At 38.2% G+C, this 26,961-nt stretch overlaps 1 protein-coding gene across 3 annotated transcripts in view; it reads right to left on the minus strand.

Annotated features, from left to right (window-relative positions):
* The window catches only part of CHD1 (chromodomain helicase DNA binding protein 1), a 78,698-nt gene extending 54,534 nt beyond the window's left edge, over nucleotides 1-24,164 (minus strand). For 2 of the 3 annotated variants that reach the window (XM_081233748.1, XM_081233747.1), the window contains exons 1-2: nucleotides 21,772-24,163; nucleotides 19,509-19,707 (exon numbers count right to left, since the gene is read on the minus strand). In XM_081233748.1, the coding sequence (XP_081089874.1) occupies nucleotides 19,509-19,561 (53 nt within the window). In that variant the 5' untranslated portion in view covers nucleotides 19,562-19,707; nucleotides 21,772-24,163. Of the gene's footprint in view, nucleotides 1-19,508; nucleotides 19,708-21,771 lie in introns of all 3 variants that reach the window. The other variant, XM_081233746.1, reaches the window with a different exon arrangement.
* Nucleotides 24,165-26,961: the final 2,797 nt, after the last annotated feature.

The raw sequence follows: 26,961 nt of genomic DNA on the forward strand, positions 1-26,961 counted from the left end.
ATTATACAGTTCCTCATAACCCCTACAGGGAATTCATCCACTATTTATTTAGAGGCAGTAAAATGGTGATATTATATCATTCTTTATTTACCCATTATATCATTTCTTCACCAGTAGGTGGAATACTTCTTCTATAAGGAGAAAATTTCCCTCACCATATTTGTTAACTTTGAGGTACAGTTCATACAGGAAATGCACTTACATTTCTTTTCCTTCTTTTCCAGCTTTCAAAATGAGTTAAATTGCTAGCATCCTTTCAGTGTAAGCAGACCAGTAATTTTCTAAGTCTCATTATGAACTCATGGATTTGAAGTTATTTGATGAGTTTTAACAATCCATTATCATTGTTAATGCGCAAATTGTCCCCTCTTTAGCGAACAGGAAACCCTTTACTACTTCCTGAATCCTTTTCACAAGACCTCAAGTCGTCTTTGATAGCTTCCTCACTTTCTGGTCTGATGAGATGAACCACGCTCATCTTGTATATTTCTTGCCTCAGACTGTAATTCGGGCATTTCATCAAAAAGCCCTGTTTCTGTTTAAGCTGGAAATTAAATTGCAATCTGAGTACTAGGTGAGCCTATTACTACTGGATTGGTCATTGTTTTTAAGATTTTTTTTTTAATAAGATGAGCTAGGATACGTGTAGTTTTAGAGACGATGAATTAAGAATTTACACTGTAATTCCAAGTCAAATTTGTAGGTTTTTTACTTCTCTGATTTTATATTTATACCGTCACTTGGGTTGAGTTTCTTGGTTCCAAATGACACTAATAAAATTATTTATTTGCTTTATCTTAGAATATACATAACAGTTTCAAAATAGCAATAACATTGATTAACGGTGTTAACTAAAAGTTAAGATGTCTTAACTTTTAGTTAAGACGTTTTAACTACAAGTTAAGATTTCTTCACAATTCTTCTTGGCCTTCAGGAATACTCACCCCTACTATCAAATTACTGCTTTGAAGCCAACTAAAATAGTGATATTTTATTAGTGATATTAGTTTTGATCACCAAACTTCTGTATGGTCACTAATTTTGTTTAATTAGGGTCATTTGTTTTTTTCATTTTTAGGAACTGCTTTTTATTCACTTTGATCTAATGTTGCTTTATTATTTACTTGGATCCAACTTGAGAGCTACCAAAGTTATCATCAAAATCCAGCTTCCATCCTTGTATCCTCTACACCATGACCTCTCTCGCCCTTCAGAAATTATTTTTTTAAGTTTTTCACTTATTTTCCCTTTTTCAGTATAAGCAAATTATGAATAAGAGTATATTTATATTCCCTTTTCACAAATGATTATTAACATATTTACAATCTTATATAAATGTCATATTATACACACATTGTATCCTGGAGGTCATTCCATAGCAGTGTAGGGATATAGTCCCCTTTCCTTTATGCAACTGCATATACTCCATTTTGTAGATACACCATAGTTTCAACCTGTCCCTCAAAGATGAACCAGTCTTTTGATACCACAAACAATGATACAAAAAAATGACCCTCTGCATATATCTTTTTTGTATTTATGGCAGTGTATCTTCTTATTTGCTATTTATCAGCCAATGTAAATATATCCCCTTTGAAGTTTTAAATTTACAATCACCTAGCACCCAGGTCTTGATTCCTAAATACAAATCCACACTTAAGTAAACTAGAAGTCCTATGAGAAATGGCGATTCTAAGGCTGGGACAGGGAAGGCACCAGATGAACCTAAACAAGCTTGCTGTGCCAAAAAGCAAAATACTAAAGAGAAAAGAAGAAAAAACAGGATATGGGAGCCAACTTGAAGGGGTTTCCATCAGCTCAATCTGATTTGAGCATCAAAACAGACAGTAAAGGATTATTACCTAGTAAATAAAACAGGAATCCTCAAGTCCATGCTGATGATAGGTAGGTAGGTAGAAAGACAGACAGACAGATGGCAGATGACAGGTTGAAAGAATTCCGAATGCCAACTGGTAAATGTGGACAGGGTGGCAGTGTTAGAAAACTACCATTTTGCAATCATCATAGAAAACACTGGTTCAGGCAAAAATCGTCAAAAGATGCTAAATCTAGGGGGAGAGTTTGATGAGTAAGATATTTACATAGTCTCAAAGTATCTTCTCACAAATTGCTTATTAGCTGTATTAATGGATAAGTTAGAAACTACAGTGGAAAAACCAGATATCACCCTGTCCGGGTGATCAAAACTAATATCACCAATAGGGACAGACAGACATTATGAGCCTCCAGATTTGATACTTTTGTGAAAGACATATCATCACTCACACAGTCCTCCAGCCAGGGGATGCAGAGTGCAGGGGATGTATAAATTGCATCAAATCGTAAGTAAACATAGGACAAACCTAAATTGAGAAATATATTCTATAAAATAACTAGCCTATAGCCTTCAAAATGCTAATGTCATGAAAGACAAAGAAAGAGGAATTGTTTCAGATTAAAGGAGATTAAAGAGACATGACAGCCAAATCCAATTTTAGACTGAACCCTGTACTGAAAGATGACTGGGATGATTGACCAAACTGGAATACAGAATAAAGATTAAAGTATTATATTAACGTAAATTTTCCTGAATATAATAACTATACAGGGCTTATATAAGGGAACTCCTTGGTTCTTAAAAATATATATACTGAAGTTTTTTTGCGGTACGCGGGCCTCTCACCTTTGTGGCCTCTCCCGTTGCGGAGCACAGGCTCCGGACGCGCAGGCTCAGCGGCCATGGCGCACGGGCTTAGCTGCTCCGCGGCATGTGGGATCTTCCCGGACCGGGGCACGAACCCGTGTCCCCTGCATCGGCAGGCGGACTCTCAACCACTGCGCCACCAGGGAAGCCCTATACTGAAGTTTTAAAAGCATAAATGGATATGATTTTTGCAACCTACTCTCAAATTATTCAGGAAAAATAAATACATATTACATAAATATCATGTATATAAACATATATGTATAAAAGGAAAGAATAAAAGGGAAATGTGGCAAGAAGCTAAAAATCAGTGCATCCAGGCAGAAGCATATTACAGGAACTATTCTTGCAACTTTTCTGTAATTTGAAATTCTTACAACTTTTCTTTAATTTGAAATTAATTCAAAATTAAAATGTTAATAAACAAAAATAATTTTTTCCAATACCACAAGATTTTGTCACTAATATTCAATATTGTGGTATCTCATATTCAAGTAGTAAAAGGTACAAAGATGAGGAAATTTTAAAGCTGCAGAAGTCAAATGCATATGAAACAGGCAAGTAACTAAACATTCAGTGGCATGAAAAATAAAAGTAACTAATATTCAGCCAATAAAATGGCCAAGCTGAATAGGTAAAAATATAACAACTGTATAAAGGTTTTCCTTAAGAGATATGGAAAGATAAAAACACTAAGGAAGGGAAATTAAAGACCAGCTGTATACAACAGCTGCCTCAGAAACTGCTGGTCACCCAACTCAGCATGTCTTCTTTTCCTTAGTAACAGAAATCCCAATGTTATGGTCTACAAAGTATAAAAAAGTGTACAGCAAAAACTCCTTGCAGCTAAGTATGGCTATTAGGTAAAAGTTCTGACAAATGAAACATAAGCAGAAATGTTGGGTTGTACTTCCCAGAAGGCTACTCAACCGGGCTGACTCAGCTAGGAGATGCTCCCTTTTTTGGCCCTTCTGATTTGCCTTCAAAATTTCCAGCTGTCTGACAGTAGGAAAAGTGCTCAAGATTCACATCTGCCCAGGTTCTTTTAATATAAAAGCCAATATTCTTTTCCAATATTCCCAAGGTTATGGTAAGTGAATGTTCTTAATAACTTGAGTGACCATGAAAAATTAATATTCTGTTCAGTAAGACATTAAATCCATTTTTAAATTGTTTTATTCAAGCTAAGTTTTTAGGACTTTAGTGCAGCTATCGTCAATGGTTTACTTCCTCATGAGTTCCACATAACTAAAATGTTATGATTCTGTATCTATGGATTGGCTGTGAGAAATGCTTTTCAAACTCTAACAAACATGAAGATGACCATCCCTCTCCAAGTTTTCAATTACATATGCCTTGGCCCCATCTCATAGCCTCTGGTGAAGCTAGCTTAGCACCTTGAGGAGTTTTAATGACTCACTTTTGTTCTTGGGATAAAAATGACTAAAATCTGATCTCTGCCTACCTCTCCAATTTATCTTAAATATCTCTATTCTGCACCCTAGTCTCACTAACCTATCCTTTAGCCTTTGAATTTGCCATGCTTTCTCACCTCATAGCCTTGGTATAAAGCAATTCTCCCTACCTGGAAAACTTGTTAATCTTCATCCCACCTTCTTCCCTAGTTCTAGACCTCTTCCCCCAGACTACATTAGACATCTAGCATGGTATCTGGCACTTAGTGTATGCTTAACATAAACTAGTATGAGCACAGGGGTGTTTTACTTAACAACTGTATCCCTACTTTCTAGCACTCTACCTGACATATTCTGAAAATATATTTGTGAATTAATAAATGGCTAATACTACCTCATTACTTTTATTCAAAAACACCATAAGCCTAAGTTTTCCACAGAAATTTTCTTGTTCTTACTCCTGGTTTGTCTGCCTCTACTTTTCTCTTTTGGGTTTTTTCTTCCTCCAAGTTATCTAACTTAAAACTGTTTTGGAGAAAATAATTTTAAGAAGAAATTTTTTCTTCCTTTTTTTTTTATTTTGAAGAATCAGATGATCTGAAAACACCAGGTCCACTTCCCACACGGTCACAATTGTCTATATCTGAGTAGCACTGGTTCCTTTTTTTTTTTTTTTTTTTGGTCCGCGGGCCTCTCACTGTTGTGGCCTCTCCCGTTGTGGAGCACAGGCTCCGGACGCGCAGGCTCAGCGGCCATGGCTCACGGGCCCAGCCGCTCCGCAGCATGTGGGATCTTCCCAGACTGGGGCACGAAGCCATGTCCCCTGCACCGGCAGGCGGACTCTCAACCACTGCGCCACCAGGGAAGCCCTCACACTGGTTCCTTTTGATGAAGGATATGACCTCCAATTCACCAGTCACCTCCCCTAAACAAATGTCTTATACCTGGACAGCTTCATTCATTTATGTTATGTTTGGCCCTTATGGCTCCTTTTCTCACTTATACTCCAATTAAGACAAAATTTTAAAAATCTCTTTATAGCTTTCAAAATATTTTGGTAAAATGAATTCCATTTTATCCTCACCACCAAAAAATGTCCTTGGAGGCACGTATAGGGAGACCTTATAAACTGTTTTCAGAGAAGACAACCCTCCTAAGGTCCCAGCTTTAAGGAGACAATTCTGTAGTCAAATACTAAGTTCCAGTCCCAATCCCAGCACCCTGTCCAGAGGGCCTGTATCCTTCCAAATATCCTGCGTTGCCCTGTTTGCTCAGAGCTTACTGCCGACTTTGAGTTCCGTTCTGTTCCTGGCGCATCAAAGTTTTCTCTAAAGTTCAGCTGCACATCTACTTTTTTTTCCTTTGCTCTATATTATTTAGCATTTTCATGTGTTTGTGGGTAGGAAGTGCTTCAGAGTGAGAGTCTATGTTAGCTCAGCCCAGCCTATAACAGAATTGCAAGACCTCTTTTCTCTATACTCAACTTTCCACTCTTATCAGTCCTTTGGACTAAAGAAAACACTACTACCTATACTGAGTACTTGAAAATGATGTACTCTCAAGTGAATAAACAAAGATTCTTCTATGTTACAGGAAAAACATGCTTTTTTATCACAGGAATTGGAAACTAGCCTGCAATGGAACATAAAGAAAGAATGAATAAAATAATGACCTTCTAAGAAAGTGGCAGCAATGGACAGCTGCTTTCCTTACCACCAGATCGCCAACATAAGAAACTGGCCCTGATAAATCTTGGAATAGATTGAAAAGTCAAAAGAGAGTAATACTGAAGTGGGTGTAGAAGTACTGAGGAGGAATGAAAAGAACATCTCAAAACAGTAGCACTAATGAAGAAGAAAAAAACACTGTGTATTTAAACATCATATGTAAATTAGACTACCTTTATCAAAGGCTTAAATCGACGATTTAATTTAAAAAATGTATCCATTTGTTTACTTCTTTCCTTCCTAATATGTAAAGATTTTCTTTCTAATATATCACATTTCCGTAATTTTTCTTTCCTTTTTTTAAACTGTTAGAATTTAGATGAATTAGACTCTGGGGAGGAGGAGGGGAAGAGAAGTTATAGGATACATTGATAAAAGGTAAACTGATTTTACACAGATATTATAATAGAGGCTTGTGTACCTGACAATTACAGTAATAATTTAGTTATTATATTACAATAAATAGAACTGTATTTGCAATCAAAGAACTGTACTTATTGTTCTAAAGAACAAGCATAATGCACTAAATTCTCACTTTACGCCTTGCTCCCTTCCTCCTGTTGTGGCCTCTCCCGTTGCGGAGCACAGGCTTCCGGACGTGCAGGCTCAGCGGCAATGGCTCACGGGCCCAGCCGCTCCGCGGCATGTGGGATCTTCCCAGACTGGGGCACGAACCCATGTCCCCTGCATCGGCAGGCGGACTCTCAATGACTGCGCCACCAGGGAAGCCCTTTGAGGGAGTTTTTGAAAGAATTTTTTGACAGACATTTGTGGGGAAATTCGGGACTAACTTGATGGTGTTCTGAAATTCAAATGACTTATTTTCTCCTTGCCTCCTAGCCCTTTTGTCTCATTATATGTATATATTTACACCCATTAGATAAGCCTCAGGTTTCTACCACATGGAAATAATAAACATACTTAAGGATTACTGTGAAGATTTAAAAAAATGTAAAGCATATTATCTGACATATACTAGGAGCTCAATATTAATAGCTATTAGAATTTTAAAAATTGATTTTTTCCCCTGAGTTCAAGATCAGAATCATTACTTCAAAATTTGTGTTAGGTGTTCTTTGGACTGTCATAATTATAAGTATAAATATATAAAATGTGTATGAGTAAAACCTGTAGAAATACTAACATTTTCAAAACAAACTAATAAAAAAAGGAAGACATGGTGATTACTAATTGGTGCTATGTGCCAAACACTGGGTTCTCATCTAATCCTTTCATTTTCATATAATAAACAAATAAACAAACTGAGGTTCAGAGAAGGCTAAGTGAAGAAAACAAATACTAATATTATGAAGAACTGAAAGAAAATTCAGAAAAATGAAAGCCACTAATTTCTTAGGATGATAGGAGTGATTTATTTTTAATATCCCTTTATGTTGTACCATATGAATGTTGTCTACTTGCCCCTCCCCACTCACCCAGTATCCACTGTGCTTGCCCTTTGGTATTACATAACTGGCACTCCAGTTTTAAATGGCACATGCCCACACAGCTAAAGATTAGATTTCCCATCATCTCTTTCAGCTAGGTGCGGCCATGTGAACAGGTTTTGGCCAATGGATTATGGCTAGAAGTGATGTGAAATTTCTACATCTTAGCCTTAAACATTAACTGGCTTGCCTTAAATCCTCCCCATTCCCATTTTCTTCCTGTTGACTGAAAATGGCAACCACTGGAGCAATAGAAGCCACATGTTACAGATAACAAAGCTGTCCTACTAGCCAGAGTACCTGGATAACCTCAAGAGGTAGAGCTCACTTACCTGATAATGAAAAGAAGTAACTATTTTTGAGACCCTGTGTTTTGAGGACTCTAGTATATATGGCACCTTAATTGGTTCTCTAACTGATATGCTATAATAATGTTTTAGCAATAAACACTTTTGAAATAACAAGTTGTATACATATGTAATTTGAATTCGTTTGCTCATCTCTTCAACTAACAAATATTGAACAAGAGTTTCTAGCAGGGACAAAATGCCATGGGAAAAGTAAAACTTGTGAGAATCAATGATATAAGGATGATGATAAAAAAAAGGAAAAAAAGATATAAGGATGGATCGGTTGTTGATTGAGGAACCGGAGGTAGGGCAAGTGAAATTAGGCACAAGGCTCATGGAGGGAGTAATTTTAGAGCTGGGTATTGGTGTATTTCCCACACTTTCCCTCTAGAAAACACTTCTTCTCTGAGGCAACTGATAAAACTTCTCACTCTTTAAGATTACTCAAAAATATCCTATCCTTCACGTAACTTTCTCCAATTTCTCTAGGGACAGGTCATTGTTCCAGCCCATGTGTTCACAATATTTTGCTCATATGTTACTAATAATTCCTTCACAATATTACAAATTATGCTTATACATGTATCTCTCTTCTAACTACATCCTGGAATTCATTAAGTTGGGGCCTTTAGTTATTTTTATAGACCATTATCCACTTCAACAGGGCTAGAGAAACAATATGGAAATTAGCAGGTATTGAGTACTTACAATTAAAAAAAAAACAAATTAGTGGTCAAAGGCAATGGCTTTTAAACTTTTTGGATCATGACTTAAATAATAAATACATTTTATATCATGATGTAGTATACACATGCACACATGAAACGTAACAAAAGTCTGATGAAGTAATACTCTACAAAAGGAACACTATTAGTTTACATTATTCTCTTTCATTAAAAAAAATTCAGTTATGGTCCTCTAAGGTGTTGCAACTCACTATTTAAAATATATTAGCATAGAAGCAGTCACTTAGAAAATGAGAAGGGTTCAGCTAGATGATAACTAAGATCAGATCACCTTCAAATTCTATAAAATTACATTGTATTAAAATTTGTTATCTTATCTTTCACTACAGGCTATAAAGTAACTATCAAAGGTTTGAGAAAATCTGGAAAGTATTCATCCTCATGGGTCTGAAAACCAGTTACTGCCTTTGTTAGGAACTAAAGAACACACACAACAGCTCCTTTTAGCATTCTAAATTACCAATCCAATGCAAAATTCTATCATAAACTCTTCTTAAAGTACAGTATTATTCTTAAAGTCTCTAACTGAGTAAATGAGAATAAAACTGCTAGAAATAGATGCTAAGAAAGGTAACATTTAGCAAGACTAATTTCAAAGATGACTGGGTTTAGTCATGCTGAATCTGAGGTAAAGACAGTAAACTCAAAAGTTTCTCTAATAAGCATTCAGGGAATCAGATGAGAAATAAGGACTATGTATACATACACTTCAAAGTCACTTAACAAGTTTCATAAAACATGTATGAAATTTGTTATAATATCAATGATATGATAAAACCCTCTAATTCTATTATTTATAATTATAACAAGTAGGCAAAATTTAACGTTTATATTTTTTCCCCATTAGTATTACCTATCACGCGGAAGTCTAACACGTGTAGAAATTATATGTTTCAAAACAATCCACAAAGTAATTGAGGGGAGGAGTAGTAGGTAGGATTTACAGATTAAACTAGATTGAACATGAGATGAAATATGTTGAAACTAGATGATGTATACATGAGGGTTCACTTTATTATTGTCACTACTTTTGCGTATGTTTGAAATTATCCACAATTTTAAAATTAGCACAAAGAATAAAATAAATGTCTACATTTAAAAGTTCAATCTTTAAAAGATAAATCATTTGATTAATTTGTTTTAAAAAGTTTTTTAAAATACTTATATGCTTTTAAATTACTTTAATGAATACTCTCACAAGAAAACAAAGTTCCCAGCACTATACATTTTACTTTCTAACAAAATTATTTGTAATTTGGTATTTCATCACAGTCTGCAGATACCCATGAGAGTGTGCTGCACATAAGAACCTTCATCTACTGTGTCATTTAGTGAAAAAAAAAGTGAAATGATCAATGTAGTACAGTATGACTGAGATAAAACTACTGCACACTAGGTCAAACCTTTGGTATAAAATACATGCTAAAACTGGAATAAGGAGATTATTTACATTTTCAGCTCTCATGTACCCCTAATTGTAATTCTTTTCTTATAAAATTTCCTTTCAGATCAAACTTCTTCCTTTTATTAATGTAATTCAGGATTTAGTAATTTAGAACTGGAAATACTGTAGTTATTTGCATCAGATGGCAATCATCATATTATAATCTACCTCAAGCACAAAAACAAGAACAGCTTTCTTTGAGGGAATTTAGACTAACTCCACTCTTTTCCAATGGCCCCAATCCTTTACATAAAAACTCTTCAGCATAATGTATTGCCTTCTAATATCATTTTTCTTCAGTATAAAAAATTATTCTTTGCTTTTTGCCTAAGCCTGTCAACACGCCTCACCACCATAAAAGCCACATTACAAGGACTTTTAACATGCGTAAAATTTAAGGCTACCAGAGGTTTTAAATGATCTCTCAAAAACAAACAAAAGCACAAAATTTCATTCTGATATTGGGTTTGATACAGAGATTAACCATCTGTCTTATGATCAAACTTCCTTGTCTCCTACCTTTGAACTGCTGCACACTGTATCCCTCTGTATTTACCATACCTACCTGATACTCAGACATTAAACATTTAGGTCTGTCTCTTTCTTGATTTTAAGTTTTAGAGAATAATCTCAAATTTTAGCATCTTATGATATTCATCACATAGTAGTTGCTCAATCATCTAAATAACCATCTGAGGACAGAGAAGTGTATTTCTAAAAGCAGTAACAGGAGAGATGTGAAACAGCTAATGGGAATGGTTTTCATTTAGAAAACTGCTCCCCACTATTTTTGTGCCTTATGCCACAGCTCTGATAGATACTGTAGACAGTGGATCCCATAAGCCAGTACTGTTTAGCCAGAACTTTGTGTGTCTCTGTATTTTAACCTCAATAACTGAAACCTCAATCTATCCACACCAAAGAAACTTTCAAATTCAGTTTAACATTTATTTAAAGTTGACTTCTAAGCAGTCACCTCATATCACAATGACAAATAATATACTCCTAATTATAAACAGCAATTTTCTCAGTCATTAATACACAAGAACTTAATTCTGGTACAAGAGATTCCTAGAGTCTCTCTCTGAAACCAGTGGGTCTGACCAGTCCATTCACATGGGTAATATATTCTCCCATGGGTATCTCTTAATACACGTAGTGTTTATTCAGCTATGCTTTCTTTTTTCCTCCTTCCTCCACCTAGGACTAAACATACAAAAACTTCAGCATGACACTAAACAAACCTCAGGGTAAAGAACTGCGAAACTAAGATGTCCAACACATTCTCTGCAATAGGGAACTTGTACTTCTTTTACTGGGGGACTATGAATCCCGTGAAAACCTTCTTCTCCATCATGTTTCTCGATATACACCATTTGTTCTTCTTTTCTTTCCAAACCACATCATTTCTGATCATTAAGATTACAAAAGTTCAAACGCTCGATGAAGACTTCCCATATAGCCCATTACCTCACTCCAGTAATTTGCCCAATTCCATTTTCTTTCACCTCACCTGAATGCCTATATGACCCCATGAGTTTGAGTACAGTCACTTGATTGTGTATTTAAACTTGGCTATTCCATTATCACCTCTAGATCAAAGTAATCTTTCTGCAACTTAATTTATAATTTCAAAACATGGCAAGATACTGAATGACTCCAGGTAAATAGTTTCATATATATGCATATAAATTTAATATGCCTATACATTTCCTTGGGAATTTTGTTAAAATGAAAATTCTGATTCAGTATATCTGGGACACAGAGGGCAAGTTTTAGGGTAAAGGAATCATTCTGTACAGTACTGGGGTGGAGAATAAATGATTCTATGCATTTGTCAAAACCCATGAAACTGTGTATCACAGAGTAAATGTAATATATCTAAGTTTAAAACATAAACCCATGTGACTGAGGATCCCAGGATAGAATGCAAACTGATATATGAATCTAACTATTACAAATTTATGACATAACCACACTGAAGGGGATGAGGGGAAGAAAGCTACCTTGAGTAACTTTGGAAATCAGTGTTCTGACTAGAAACCATAAGGCTAAATACAATAGGAACTGTACACTGTACATAAACACTGCATTTTAGTTGGTAAATCTGTTTCTTCTGGGAGTACAGCCTAAAAATTCTGAAACTACTTTACTTGTATACTGAGGTTGGAGTGCATGCATAGTGGATGGCAGATGGTGGGAGCCAGGTTTCTCTCTATTAGAGATGGAAGTTATGAAGGTACAAGAAAGGAAGATTAGGATGAATCCTGTAGTATAGGATTATAATTGGAGACAACAGTACTAACTCATGTTTACCCTAATATGTACAGAGATGGGGGCTTCCCTGGTGGCACAGTGGTTAAGAATCTGCCTGCCAATGCAGGGGACATGGGTCCGGGAAGATCCCACATGCCGTGGAGCAACTAAGCCCGTGAGCCATAACTACTGAGCCTGTGCTGTAGAGCCCACGAGCCACAACTACTGAGCCCGTGCACTGCAACTACTGAAGCCCGCATGCCTAGAGCCCATGCACTGCAATGAGAAGCCTGCGCACCACAACGAAGAGTAGTCCCTGCTCACCGCAGCTGAAGAAAGCCCGCGTGCAGCGACGAGGACCCAACGCAGCCAAAAATAAACAAACAAACAAATAAATAAATAAAAATTTAAAAAATGAACACAGATGGACAGACACAGAAACAACTATAGATACACATGGTTTAGTACATATAAACATCTGTAGATTGATATAACTCTGCCCTGTCTACTGAGAGGGCCTCGAAGCAGTGACACCTGAGTAGCAACCCAGCACCCAAATCTTGGTTTCTAATACCCTTTTCTCCAATAAAAGAAACCAGCCAGGGCTCTTTGGAGAAATGGTTGATTCTAGGGCAAAAGAATAGGAGGGTGTAAAAAGAACACAGAAGCCAACTTGAAAGAGTTCCCAATGGGCAAGACTAAAACAATGTGAACAATAAAATTAACCTACTGGATTATAACCCAAAGAATAAAATATACATAAGTCCATGCTTATATAAGTGAATGATGGAATTAATGAGGGAGAAATTATTTCTTTATAGAAGAATTCCATTTAATATTATGTAGTTACTCCCTCCCAGCAGGAGATAGAACTTAATTCCCACCCATGCCACCACTCACCACATCCCTTGAAAGTGGGCTAGACATAGTGACTTACTTCCAAAGAGTACAGTATGGAAAGAGAAAAACAGTAACTTTATAGTGGAGAAACCTGGCAAATACTATCTTGGTCAAATGATAAAGGTTAACGTCCTCAGTAATGTCAAGTGGATATTCTGCTCCCCATATCATGTGACCAGTAGAGCACTTCATCTCTGTGATACTCTTTCTAAAAACTGGTAACTGATAACCCTAGTTTATCATAGCAAAAAAAATCAGACAAATCCAAATTGGGGGACGTTTTATAGGATACCTGGCCAGTACTTCTCAAGACTGTTAAAGAAATTAAGGAAAGACTTAGAAACTCTCACAGATCAGAGGACCCTGGGGAGAGTTAACAACTGAATGCAACATGGTACCCTGGACTGAATCCTGGAATAGAAAGAGGGCATTAATGGAAAAATAATAAAATCCAAGTAAAATCTGAAATTTGGTTAATAGTTGTTTGGTTTTTTTTTAAGACGTTTAAAAAGGCTATAAATCTGGTTTCCCCTTCTGGAGAATTGGAAACATAGTACTAAATACATCACAGGAATTTTGGAAGGAATAGCTACAATAAATTAATGTAATGCACCATGTACACCATGGCTCAGTCAGAGTAAGAGCTCAATAATTACTGATTGCCATTATTACTGAGAAATGAAACGTACCCAGCTTCTTGCTTGCATGGCCTATGACACAGTTCTCTGGGGGGTTCCCAGAAAATAAAAAGCATGTGTAATAACGTCAATAACAACAAGTAGCAAGGTGGTGAATGACTCCATGCAAACAGCTTCATATATAATGCATATGAATTTATTATGAATATATATCACTTGGGAATCTTGTTAGAAAGAAGATTCTGATTCAGGAGGTCTGGCGTGAGGTCCAAGGTTGAACATTACAAACAAGCTCCCAGGTGATGCCAATGCTGCTAGACCAAGTACCACAGCTGGAGCTATAACTTTTCTACTTCTGTAATGTTTTTAAATTTTTCATAAAAAATACAAAAAAAAAAGTTTTCTGAATCAAACTTTATGTCTTCGCCACAAATACTCATATTTTTAAACACAGAACTGTACCAGCTATAACCCACAAGTCATCAATATCTTAAATAAGTAATGACTTAATCAGTATAAAAAAGGGGCAACTATACATTAATATTTGCCCCCACATTATCTCACACCTGTGAAGATAAAAATAATGTCTTTGAAAGTCAAATCACATACAATTCTCTTATCTTTACCAATTAAAAATTAGTCTAAATACATTACAGTAATCTAGATAAACCACAATTTTCAAAAGTCCCGGGAAAATTTTAATTCTGTGAATTCTGTTTGGAGAGAGTAACCTATTACCAAAGCTCCTGATTCACAGTTTATTGAGTTTTCAAAGCATAAAAAATGATCTTAATAAGTGATCTGAGATTCAGTAGCATGTACAAGATATTTGAGGAAAGAAAAAACTAGTAGGAAAAGATGAAGAAAGTACACACTGAATCAAGAAACAGGGATTAACAAAATAATGAGATGTAAAACAGTCATACTTTCCTACAATTAATGACATCACAGTTAATTTTAAAAACCAGTTTCTTTAACTCAATGATTTCTAGCCATTCTGGCTTTGTGATTTCACATTTTCCTGTCTTCCTTAAAATGCTTCTTTGCAAAAACTTTTGAAATTTAAGAATAAATTGAACCTTTTTAAAAACACTCTGAGGACTTCCCTGGTGGCGCAGTGGTTAGAATCCGCCTGCCAATGCAGAAGACATGGGTTCGATCCCTGGTCTGGAAAGATCCCACATGCCACGGAGCAACTAAGCCCGTGAACCACAACTGTTGAGCCTGCGCTCTAGAGCCCATGCGCCACAACTACTGAACCCATGCGCCACAACTACTGAAGCCCGCACGCCTATATATAGCCTATGCTCCGCAACAAGAGAAGACACCGCAATGAGAAGCCTGCACACTACAATGAAGAGTAGCCCCCGCTCACCGCAACTAGAGAAAGCCCGTGCGCAGCAACGAAGACCCAATGCAGCCAAAAATAAAAATTAATTAATTAATTTAAAAAACTCTGAGATAACATCAAAGTAAGCTCAGGAAATACCATTCTATTGCCTTTAAAAAATGTTCAAATTCACTTATTAAAAGAAACTGATTTTGATGGTAAGAAATCTTGCTGGTATGTGTATACATAAAAGCAATGTTTCCAAAAATGGTATACCATAGAAGCCTTTGATAGGATACTAACAGATATATGGTGAAATATGCAGCCCTGTCTTCAAATTAACTTTGATTTGGTGTTCCTTAAATTTAACAGGTCATTTCGACTATCTGGCTTTTTTCTCAAAGCCTTTAAAAGTGTTTTAGTGACTCTGAATTTCTAAAAATGAGATTTTCATTTAGAACATTTCCATTGATCATATTTCCTGCTCACTGCCTACTCAAAACACTTCAAAAATTGAGACCCAAAGATTCTTGAAGCATAAAACAATTAAAATATTTTCAGTAAGCCAAGGAAATTTAATTTCAACAGAGTTCTTCTAAGTAAATATAAAATTTACACACACATATATTTAAAACATATTTATAAGTATATTAGGTCAAGCACTGTTAATGCTATAAAAAGCTATAATATATCAAGGAAAAGAATTCTTTTAGGGACTTCCCTGGTGGTCCAGTGGTTAACAGTCCACCTCCCAGTGCAGGGGACATGGGTTCGATACGTGTCAGGGAACTACGGTCCCACATGCCACAGGGCAACTAAGCCAGTGTGCCACAACTACTGAGCCCGTGCACCACTAGAGAGCCTGTGCCAGAACTACTGAGTCCATGCACTCTAGAGCCCGCATGTCACAACCAGAGAGAAGCCCTCGTACCGCAATGAAGATCCCACATACCGTGACTAAGACCCGATGCAGCCAAATAAATAAATTAAAAAAAATTTTTTTTAATTCTTTTAGAACCAGGTCAATATAGCTCAGTTGCCAGCTCTAGATCAATTCTAAGTAGGTAAGACTGTTATAACACATCACCAAAATTTCCTTCACTCTGTAATAATTTTTCATAAGCGTACTATATAGACTAATCAAAGCAATTAAAATAAATGCTCAAATTTACATGGACAAATTTGCATTATTGAAAATTTAATCTACAGGCAAGCAGAGAAATTACTTCTGAGTATTAAGCATTTATCAATCATCCAAAAATTAGTAAAATGTAATCATGTATTTCTGGTCTTTACCCACAAATCTATTTCTGGAGCAAATCATCATTCAAGTTAACTTTAAAATAAAAAATGTCTAACCAGGCTTTGAAAAACTTCATTACAAATAACAACAGAAATCTACACAGCTGGGAACTGATGCTTTGAAATCTTCCAATAGTATCTTCAGAAAGCTTAACTTCAGTTATATAATAAACTGTGCTAACTTGAAACTGAGGTACAGGTGCATCCTGACACATGTTTCTTACTAAATAAGTTTCAAAATTGTCAGTTATAACATAGCCAAAGAGACATTCTCCTGTGTATTCTTCTTCCTTGCTATTAATGGTTATGGAAAGGTTTTCACATCAGAAGAATCAAAACAGACAGTTTAGAGTAGAAAGCTAATCATACCAACTAAAAATGCCAAATGACTTCTTGCTTAATTCTACTTCATTTCATAAATTTCCATGAAGGAAAAAAAGGAAATCTGAAGCAAAAATATATGTAAAAATTCTAGCCAATAACAATCAAATTCTACAGCATATATCAATTTTAAAAACAAGCATAGGGCTTCCCTGGGGGCCCAGTGGTTAAGAATCCACCTGCCAATACAGGGGACACGGGTTCAATCCCTGGCCCGGGAAGGTCCCATATGCCACGGAGCAACTAAGCCTGTGCACCATAACTACTGAGCCCGCACTCTAGAGCACGCTAGCCACAACTACTGAGCCCACATGCCACAACTACTGAAGCCCGGGCGCCTAGAGCCCGTGCTCTGCAACAAGAGAAGCCACCGCTGTGAGAAGCCTGCGCACTGCAAGGAAGAGTAGCCCCCGCTTGCCACAACTAGAGAAAGCCAACGAAGACCCAACACAGCCAAAAAAAATTTTTAATTAATTAAAAAAAGATGTGTGCTTTATTAAAATAAAAAGCATATTTCTCCCCTCATCACTCTATATTAATATTCATAGTTATGGTGACTTTTGGTTTTTGCAAGAAAATCCCTGTATCTATAAAGTTCACCTCACTCTTTTAACTAGGCACAATCTCCCTTCTCTGTACTGCCTTGTTATGAAAGCTTCTGGTATGGGGGCACTGAGGCTTAGTAACTACGGTAGAGCAAAGGAAAAGGACAGCGTAACAGCAGAAAGGAAGAAACTGAAAGGAAAACAGAAGCAGGTCTCCCTTCTTCAGATAAACACCAAGGCAGTTGCAAGAACTAGATAACCCGACAGCCACAATTCTAAGAAGTACATAAAACCTAAATGGTAGAAATAATGACTCAGAATAATTAGAGAATATACATTGCATTTATTTAAAATGAGTATGCATTGTAAAAGATTCAAGTAAATTTGATTTCACAGGGTTTAATTTTTTTCATCTCTACTATATCAAATTTGATTTACGACTCCCCCTTTGCTTTACATATGGCAGCAAAATACATAAAAGATTACTGGAAAAGGTAAGGGGTCAGAATATAACAGCATGTGATCTCTCTACATGCTCAACCAGAAGATTTACTCTCAAGAGTCTTATTTCCTATTTCGTGGGTAGTTAGGCTCCTGCGTTTCCCCTAGATATTTCTACCTATTAACCATTTCATTGTTCACTAATGAACAAGAGAATGTGGACAATGTGACTCTCCTATTCACTTACTCCAGTCAATATACCTGTAGAGATTGGAATCAAAGCTGAAATTCAAAGGTCTTCTAGTTTAGCCCTTCAACTTTGGCACTTCCAGTTAAACTCTGTTGTTAAATACTTTGTATATTAAGTAGTAGGATGAAACTTCAAAATCATTTAATTCAACTCTCCTTATTTTACAGTTCAGAAGTCATTAAGAGAACTAGTTAGTGCAGAGACAGGTCAACTCAGGTTTTGTAACTCCTACACCAATACTTGTTCTACTAAATCATTTTGCTTCCCGTAACTGCTCCTTGTTTTCTATGTTCTTGTTATCCAAACAGTCTGCCTGTGAAACTGATAAACTAAAGTATACCTAGCATAACCAGAAAATCCCAAGCCTCAGGTCAAATACATATCCCACTGCTTCATTTTCTATCCAACATTTTCCTGAAGCCCTCTTAACTGCCAAAACTCTCCTGTTCCTTGTCCTTCACATTTCTCCATCACTGTAATTAATGTTTCAGTTATGTAATATTCTATGTTATCTAAAATATGATGCTAATTATAATAATATAGAGTGCTCATTATATCAGGAACTATTTTAAGACCTTTACAGGTAGCATTTCATTTAATCCTCAACTTTAAATAATACTATAATCCCCATTTTATAAATATAAAAATCAAAGTCTCAGAGGTTAAAAAGTTTTCCCTAATTCACACAGCTAATAAGAACAACTGGGTAAGTAATCAGGCAGTCTAACCCCAATGTCCATATTCCTGACCTCTCTATATGATAAGCGTATGTAACTACATGGGATTGCATTATTAACGTGGCTGGTAACTTAAAACTGGGGGGCTACAGAAGAATTTTAAAAGTCTTTGTATTTGAAGAAGTTTCTTACACATTAAAATAGCTTAACATGGCTTACTCCCATAAACCATATCTTCTTTGCAAAGACATGGCCCACGTAAGAACTCTTAACTCAGTCATATATAATTAAAACTCAAATTTGAAAAGGTAATGGGGGAAAAAAGTGTTGCAGCAATACTCTAACAAATGTCCAGATCAGCAGTGTCCAAAAGAACCTTTGCCATGATAGAAATGTTTTCAATTTTTCTCTATTCATCACGGTAGCCACTAGCCACATGTGACTATTCGGCACTTGAAATGTGTCTAATGTGACTGAGTACTGAATTTTGAATATTTTGTAATCTTAACTAATTTAAATTTAAATAGCCACATGTGGCTACTAACTACTACACTGGACAGCACAGCACAGGTATAGAAGAGAAAATGCCAGAAAAAAATGAGTAAAGAAATTCTTATTGCCTTTATTTGGAGAGTGCAGTAACAGTCAAATCAATTTAAATGTTTTTCTTTACTTGCTCTAGTTTCAATTATTAACCCAAACAATATAAACCTCCAAAGAGATTTAAGTATCCCAAACTTTCTATATTTAAATTTCTCTTTGTGCATCTCAATGGAAAAAAATAATTAAACTCTGTATTTTCAACAAAGCTTTATTTATTAGAAACTTTTTAATGTTTGGAGAGCTAACAGTGAATCTGAATCTGAAAACTCTGCCACCTATTAGAAAAACTAAAAAGAGTCACATAAGTTTTCAACTGTTTTCATAATAAAAACTTGATAATAAAGTACTTACCTTGACTCTCCACTACTGTTTCTAACACTTTCTTCATCACTGTGTCCATTCATTGTAAATATCAAGAAGTTTTAAAATAAAATATAAATCTTCCCAGTTTAAAAGATGAATATAAATACTGACTCCTCTTTGAATATCAAAAATTCACAGATGAATTTTCTTCAACATTCACAGGTTTCCTGGGACCCTTTTGACTCACCTAAAAAAAAGAAAAATTAAGAAAGTGAGAAAATTTCCTGTAGACAAAAATAAATAATTCTATTTGGAACTTATACAAATCTATCTAGGCCAGTTAGATTAGAGGTGGTAAGGAAGGGGTAGGGGTCTTTTTCTCAAAATACCTAGGCTTCTATTAACTACATTCTTGACTACTTACTAGAATTTAGCACACCACTGCTTATTTTTGACAGAAAAAATTAAAATATTTGTGGAGTGATAGAACTTTTAGACTAATTGCAACCGTGTGTATATACCACACAATATAGACAAAAACTAAAGCAAAATGGTAGTATATAACATATACATACGTTTCAAGAATAGAAAATAGAGTCTTATTAGATACTTGGCCAAACAAATGAATTAAGGAGGAAAAAGGTTACCTTAACCAAGCACTAATTCCTATCACGAAGGACTTCGTATACCAGAGCAAGGGGAAGTGTTGAAAATGCTCACATGAGAAGAGGAGAGTAAAAGTGTATCATATAATCTTAGCCAAAAAAATGTACAGGTCAAAATAAATGTATCCTTTCACAGGCAAACCAATAACGCAGTTTTAAGTTTAAATAATACAGTATACATATCCAGTTTGGACATGCACAGATTCCTCTGGGGGAAAAAGATAACAGAATATACACTATGATCTTTTAAGTAAGGGGTTTGGGGCAGAAATCATGGACCAAGACACAACATTTCCACCTTTCAACATATCAGCACAACACTGGAGAGTCACCTACAAGCCACCCACTAATAAACAAAGGAGATCTCTGGCAGGGGAGGGAGAGGAAGAAGCGGGGGAAGGAGACGTCAGATCCTTCCCCAGCCAGAAAGTACCGAGACAGACGACTGAGAGCAGAGCTGTCCTCCGACCTCAGCAAAGAGAATTTACTCCTACGATTATTTCCATTCCACAAAAGGGGGGGGGGGGAATAGGCTGCTGCCAACTTAATCATAGCAAACTCTGCATCTAGATCGGGATTTTAATTCTCCAAAAACTACAGTCCAGTAGACTTAGCAAGAACTGTTATCTAAAAATTATTTCACGCAACATTTATTCCTAATGTTAAATATTAATTCCAACTAGCCAAAGAGATTAACTATTAAACAATTAGATCTTAAAAATCTAGGTACTCTAACAAACTGCCTCTCCCGAAAGTCTCTCTTCATTGAGAAAGTTCACTCCTCTTTTCGTTCTTTCCTTTTCACCTCCCTTTCGCCCCTCAAAATGGCTTTCTCTGTAGTTTGTAACTTCCTTTCTCCTCATTTTCCTTCTCAGAGTTAAGTGCTCTTTCTGAGCCCCTTCTTACAACCTTACAACCGTAAGTTCTGAAGCTCCAAGCACCCGTAGCTCTCTCCTGCCTTTCACGCGTCTTAACAATGATTCTTCCCTAAGTCGTTAAACCTCTTCAATTCGCCTTTTCTTTGCCCCGTCTTTTATCAGTTGCTTTCCTCCTGCTAAGTTTTCAAGCGGTTCTCGAAAGGAGGTTGGAAACCTTCCTCCCCCGTCCGTCGCAGCTTCGCTCCAATCAGCCTGCCACCCGGACGCACCCCCCCCATCCCTCCCAGGGCCTCCATCCCGGTCCCGGAGTCTCCCTTCCCGCCTCAAACTTCCTACAGACCCAACCCGCGCCCTCCCGGGCTCGCCCGGGCTGCTGCCCCCTCCCCCTCCCCCTCCCCGCCGCTCCCCACGTGCTGGGAGCCCGGGTGGCGGCGGGACCCACGCACCGGCCAAGCGCACCGCTCGCGTCTCGCAGCTTTCCCCTCGCGGCCCGGCCGGCCCCAGGCCGAGGAAGCCCGGGCTCGACCGCCAGCTGCACGCCCGTCCGGAGAGAGGATGCGCTCTTCAGCGCCGGCCTGCTCTCGCCACTCACACGCCCCCTGAGCGGCGAGCCCATCCGCCGCCGCCGGCCCTCTCAGACCGCCCCGGCCTATGCCAAGCGCCCGGCCGCTGGGCCGCCGCCCGGGCACCGCGCCGCCCCCGCCCTCCGCCTGGCCAGCTCCCGTCCTCCCCGCCACATCCTGACCCGCCCGCCGACCCCTTTCTTACCGGCGGGCGTGCAGGCTTCGCGGGACGGAGAGAGCCAACTCGATCGGCGGCCTCCCCTGTGCCCGGGCCCGCGGTCTCCGCCGCCGAGAGTCCTCGGGCTCCGGGCGTTTCGGGGTAAGCAGGAGTCCGTGAGGGCGAGGGGGAAAGGGAAGGACGCGGAGGAGAAGGGGAAGCCCCGGCCCACGGCTCCAACGCGCTATCCCCTGCGGAGCGGATCCAACAATCAATACATTATTAAAGCACCAACGGCGAGGTCAGCAAAAGCAAGAAGTAACGAGTCGTCGTCTTCACCGCGGCCGCGCGCGCGCTCCCGCTCCCGCCGCTTATCGGCTCCCGGCAGCCGCCATGACGCCGAGAGAGCGAGCGCAACCGTCTCCGTCGTAGGCGCCTCCGCCGCCGCCGCCGCCGCCGCCACAGAGGTAGCCGTCGCCTCCGCCTCCCGCGCGACGTAAGCTTCTCGGCTCACTCCCCTTCCCCACTGGGCGCGAGGCGGGCAAGCGGGCGCGCGCACGCCGAACTCCACCAACTGTCGCGCGGACAGTGGGAGGGGCTACGTTGTGGAGTCGTGGGGCGTAGGAAGAAAACGATTGGTGCTGTGGCGGGGCGGAGGGCGAGTGCGCGCACGCGCATTGATGGGAACGCGCACGCCGGCCGCGCAGAGGCTGCTGGACTCTGGCTACCGTTGTGGGCCGTTGAGCCTTGCTCGGGCTCCCTCCCTTAGCGGCCCGGAGTAGAATTCCGGGAAGTGGGAGCTGCAGGCTCGCTCCTTGCGGGTATGGACGCTACTGTCACTCGGGACGGTTGCGTAAGGACGTCACGACCGAGAGCCCGAGAAGGAACTAGGGAAACAGGGAGGTGGGGAGTATTGAGGACTGGGGCTTGGGGAGCCGCGGAAGGGCTGTGTTGGATAAGCCGAGGGGGCGGGGTCGAACGTGGGGTCGGTAGCCCAGGCCTCGGCCCCGCGCCGGGTCTGAGCGCCTGTCTGGAGAGGGGGGGAGGGGGATGCTGCGTCACACCAGGCAGCCTGGGAACCCAACTGTTGGGCCACTGTGGTCACCTCCCGCCGCCTCCTACGCTTAGGCGACCTGAGACAAAGGCTCCCTAAGGGAGGTGCGAGCCGGGCACCTGAGGAGGCGGAGAGAAAACAGAGACCGAGTTGTTGACACCCTGTGACCCTTCTTGATTCATTTGTGGGTAGCCCGTGACCGGTTCAGGAAAAAAACGTGTAGAACGTTTCCAGGTCGCTTCCTGAAGGGCTGATGGAGGGTGCGGTGCCAAATCACTACAAAAAATGCAACGCGAGAGACGTTAGTAACTGTCGCAGGTTAACGTACTGCAATTTAGTTGACGGTTTCTTTCATAACTGTAACTGCGGGCCTCAATTACAACCTTTTAGATCTGTCCAAAGAAACACTATCTTTTCGAGAACGGGAGTGTTCCGCTTCTCTCCTTTAAACCATTTTTTAAAGTCAGAATTATTTTACACTTCATCATTTTTCTCTTCCACAGATCAGTCTTGAGTCAGCCCAGGTTAATGATAATTTCTGAAACTTTCTAATCCCATTCTTCAGTTATTTGATCTGATGTAAAGGACTGCCTTCCAAGTCAAATGAGTTTGAATGCGGTAGCTTCATTCCCAAAATAATTATTTTCACATGTGGGAAATATTCAAGTTTTAGTCTAATGTCTGTTTAAACAGTTTGTTCCGAGCTCTCAAAAAGATCTCCAAACATAACACCAAATACGTATTTATTATATGGAAAGGTATACTCACCCTTGGGGAGTAGGGGAAGGCAAACAGGTAGACACAGTCTCTCGAAAACTATGTGTATGTCTGTGGTCAATGAATAGTGAAACAAAATGAAACACCACCATAGTTTGCAAAATGATCTATGCTCAGCCTCTTTTTTTATCCTAGTTATTAACTAGCTATAATTCTGGGTTGTGAGGAATAAAAAGATCACTCAAATATCCATCTCTGAAGTCCTTAGAAACTAAGTGCTAATTTTTAATACTGTGCTTTAAAATTACGATAAGGTGCCTTGATAATAGGAACTTCCTGTTCCTCGGACTAATTATTTCTTGGATTACTAGAGTGGTAAGTAAAAAATAAAAACCCGAGGAAAACATGGCAGGTAAAGAATTTTGTAATCAGAAGTGTGATTCAGATAATAAAGACTTCAGTTATAACCATATTGCATTTTGTTACCTCACCAAAAAATGATTACTGTATTGACTTAATGTTTTATATGTTTTTTGAAAGCACCTTTTTAAACTGAGTTGCTGTTTCGTTGTGATATGCTACGTATAATTTTGAGACACTTTTTTTGCAGACCAAAAAAAAAACTTGCCAAATTTGTAATAATGTATTGAACCTTGGAGACTTATATTTCTGGTAAAATTATAATATACTTTATGACTTCACAGGATTTTAGAATGACTATTGAGACTGTGGAGAAATACAAGGTAAGTGGAAAACTGAAAAATCTTACCAGTTCAGTTTTTTAAAAGTCAGTTGATAAATAAGACAAAAATATTTTTTGACCATATTTTATCTGCATAGTTAAATTCTCAGTTTCACTTTGTTTAAACAAACTGTATGTCTACTTTTTGAAAAGTCTACTGAAAACAATAGACAAACAGTAAATAATCTGAACACATGAATAGCAAAAATCCCTGAAAATTAACATCAACCAGGAGGTCTTTATTACTATCTGATTTTCCATTTGGGAAATTTCATATTCTTTGGAAAGAATATTACTTTTACAAAATCTGGGACAGCACTTTATAGGTTCTTAATTCTGACATGCTCTACTAGGACTAGTTACCAATGGGTATCCTTAGGTGGGAATAGATTGAAAACCACTTACCCAGAATTGTGAGATGTGCAGCATAAAGACAGTAACAACTCTTGCTTTTCTGTTAACATTTTGGATGCCAAGTTAGGATTTTAATTCCATAATTATGTTCTTGTTGCCTAGAGGATTTGTATACAAAAAGCTGCTAAAACAATCAGGACAGTGTTAAAATACTCTAGAATCTCAATCTATGACATCATTTCCCGGGTTTTTGCCAAACAGAGAAAGAGTCCTCCAAATATGATAGTTAAATTTACAAAGTCTGCTATAAACAGAACCCATGAAATCCCAAGTCACCTTATAGTGAAAATTTACTGTACATTTTCTATTTTCTTGATCTTAAAAATTATAGGAGAGTAGCTGTGGTTCCCAGTGTTGGTCAGGGACAGGAGTCAGTCACCTTGGAAAGTTTTTCCTAATTACACATGCTGGACACTCCCTTTCTGAAATGCACAATTTCTAGGTTCTAAGCAGTGTTTGGAAAAACTAGATTGTTCTGATAACCACCAACAGCTCGTCCACCTTGTTTATGGCCACTGTATTTGGAGATTTTTACTGATAAATTCTTAAATCATAGTAAGTAAAATTTCAAATATAAAGCTCTTAGAGATGATACTAAGAAGCAACTGTGTATAAAATCTAATAGGAAAAAATAAAAATAAAAAACTATAGAGCAAAAAAAATATCTAATAGGTATTGAAGTGGATACAAAGATTCCACTTAAAAATTAAGTGTGCAGATGGGGAAGAATGTTGTTTAAGTAGCTAACCTCAAAATATCAGATTGGTGCCTTGATGCTGTATCATTCCTTCCTCTCCCCCAAATCCTTTGTTTACTGTCCACTTTACCTCATGTATGTTGTCTTCAGCCTTTCTCCTTAATCCTCACTACTTTGTTTACTTAGGTTCTATTCCCTACACCTTTCCTTCCACCCTATAGGCTTCCTTCAGATTTGAAATCTAGTGATATCACTCCCCTGCTTCAAATACATATGTTTAAGTGTACCACATATATTTGCATACATAATGTTTTAATTACTTCATTCACAATCTGATTCCACCATTGCATCCCATCATTCCTAGCAGACACTTGACACTCCAGCCATACATTTCTCCAGGTCATTGGGAATGTATCAGTATCACTGTAAATGGATATAGTCCATCTGTCTTATGAATCATTTTATTTTAGGTGTAAGTAAATCAATAGCTGTTGAGTACACTGACAAATTGTGCCAAAACCTTACGAGACATGTCATGCAGCTCTCTCATTTCCCTTTTAGGAAATTTTGTATTCTGCAAATGCAGCATATCGTTATAATGTAATAAAGCATTTGTTTCCGTATTACATTGTGAGCTCCTTGAGCAGACTCTGTTTCCCATTGCATTATATCCACATTTATTCAATACATTGCATACCAGGCATTCTACAGGGGTGGGGGAGGGAGGGTTATAATAGCGCAAACACAGACACGTTCAAGAGTTAAAGTCTAGTGCAAGAAACAATCACACTTGGAAATCATAACTGAGAAAAATGGTATGAAGAAACATAGTGCCGTGAGAATTCATAGTTCAGAACCCTAGTCCCAAAAGTCTCCCTAAAGGAAGTGACATCTGAGAACTGAGAATTTTTTTTTGAATTTTATTTTTTTATACAGCAGGTTCTTATTTATCTATTTTATACACATCAGTATATACATGTCGATCCCAATCTCCCAATTCATCCCACTGCACCCCCCACCCCCGCTTTCCCCACTTGGTGTCCATACGTTTGTACTCTACATCTGTGTCTCTATTTCTGCCCTGCAAACCATGAGAACTAAGAATTTAACATGGATTAGATAAAAGGGAAGTGAAGAGCTTCATAACAGGTAAACGGTAACAACATGGCAAAAATTCGGGGGCCAGAGAGATAATATCATCTTACATCCCGGTTTGCCAAGGATAGGTCTTTTTTTACTTTCAGAAGTGTTCTGGTTTGGATGATAAATTACATTGTCACTCTATAAGGGACTAAAAGAAGTACAGTACTGCTGGAGCAACAACTGAGGAAGATGAAGCTGCATGGTGGCCAGACCATTCAGGACCCAAGGCCAGGTAAAGAAGTAGGTTCTTTGCCTGGAATAAAGGGAAACCTTTGACAGATTTTAAATTGGGTGGTAATGATGAGATTTACAAATTGAAAATTTTAACTGTAAATTCCAAAAATGGATTAAAGGTGGGTCAAAGTCGACACAAAATTCTTGAATTAGGAGGCTAAAAGATTAGAAATAACTTTAATGAACCAGGGTAGTAGTATGGAAGTAGAGAGAGTAGATTTGGAAGGAAATGTCCAT

This window comes from Mesoplodon bidens (genome assembly GCF_964165515.1).
Source record: "Mesoplodon bidens genome assembly, chromosome: 4".
Classification (NCBI taxonomy): Eukaryota; Metazoa; Chordata; class Mammalia; order Artiodactyla; family Ziphiidae; genus Mesoplodon; species Mesoplodon bidens.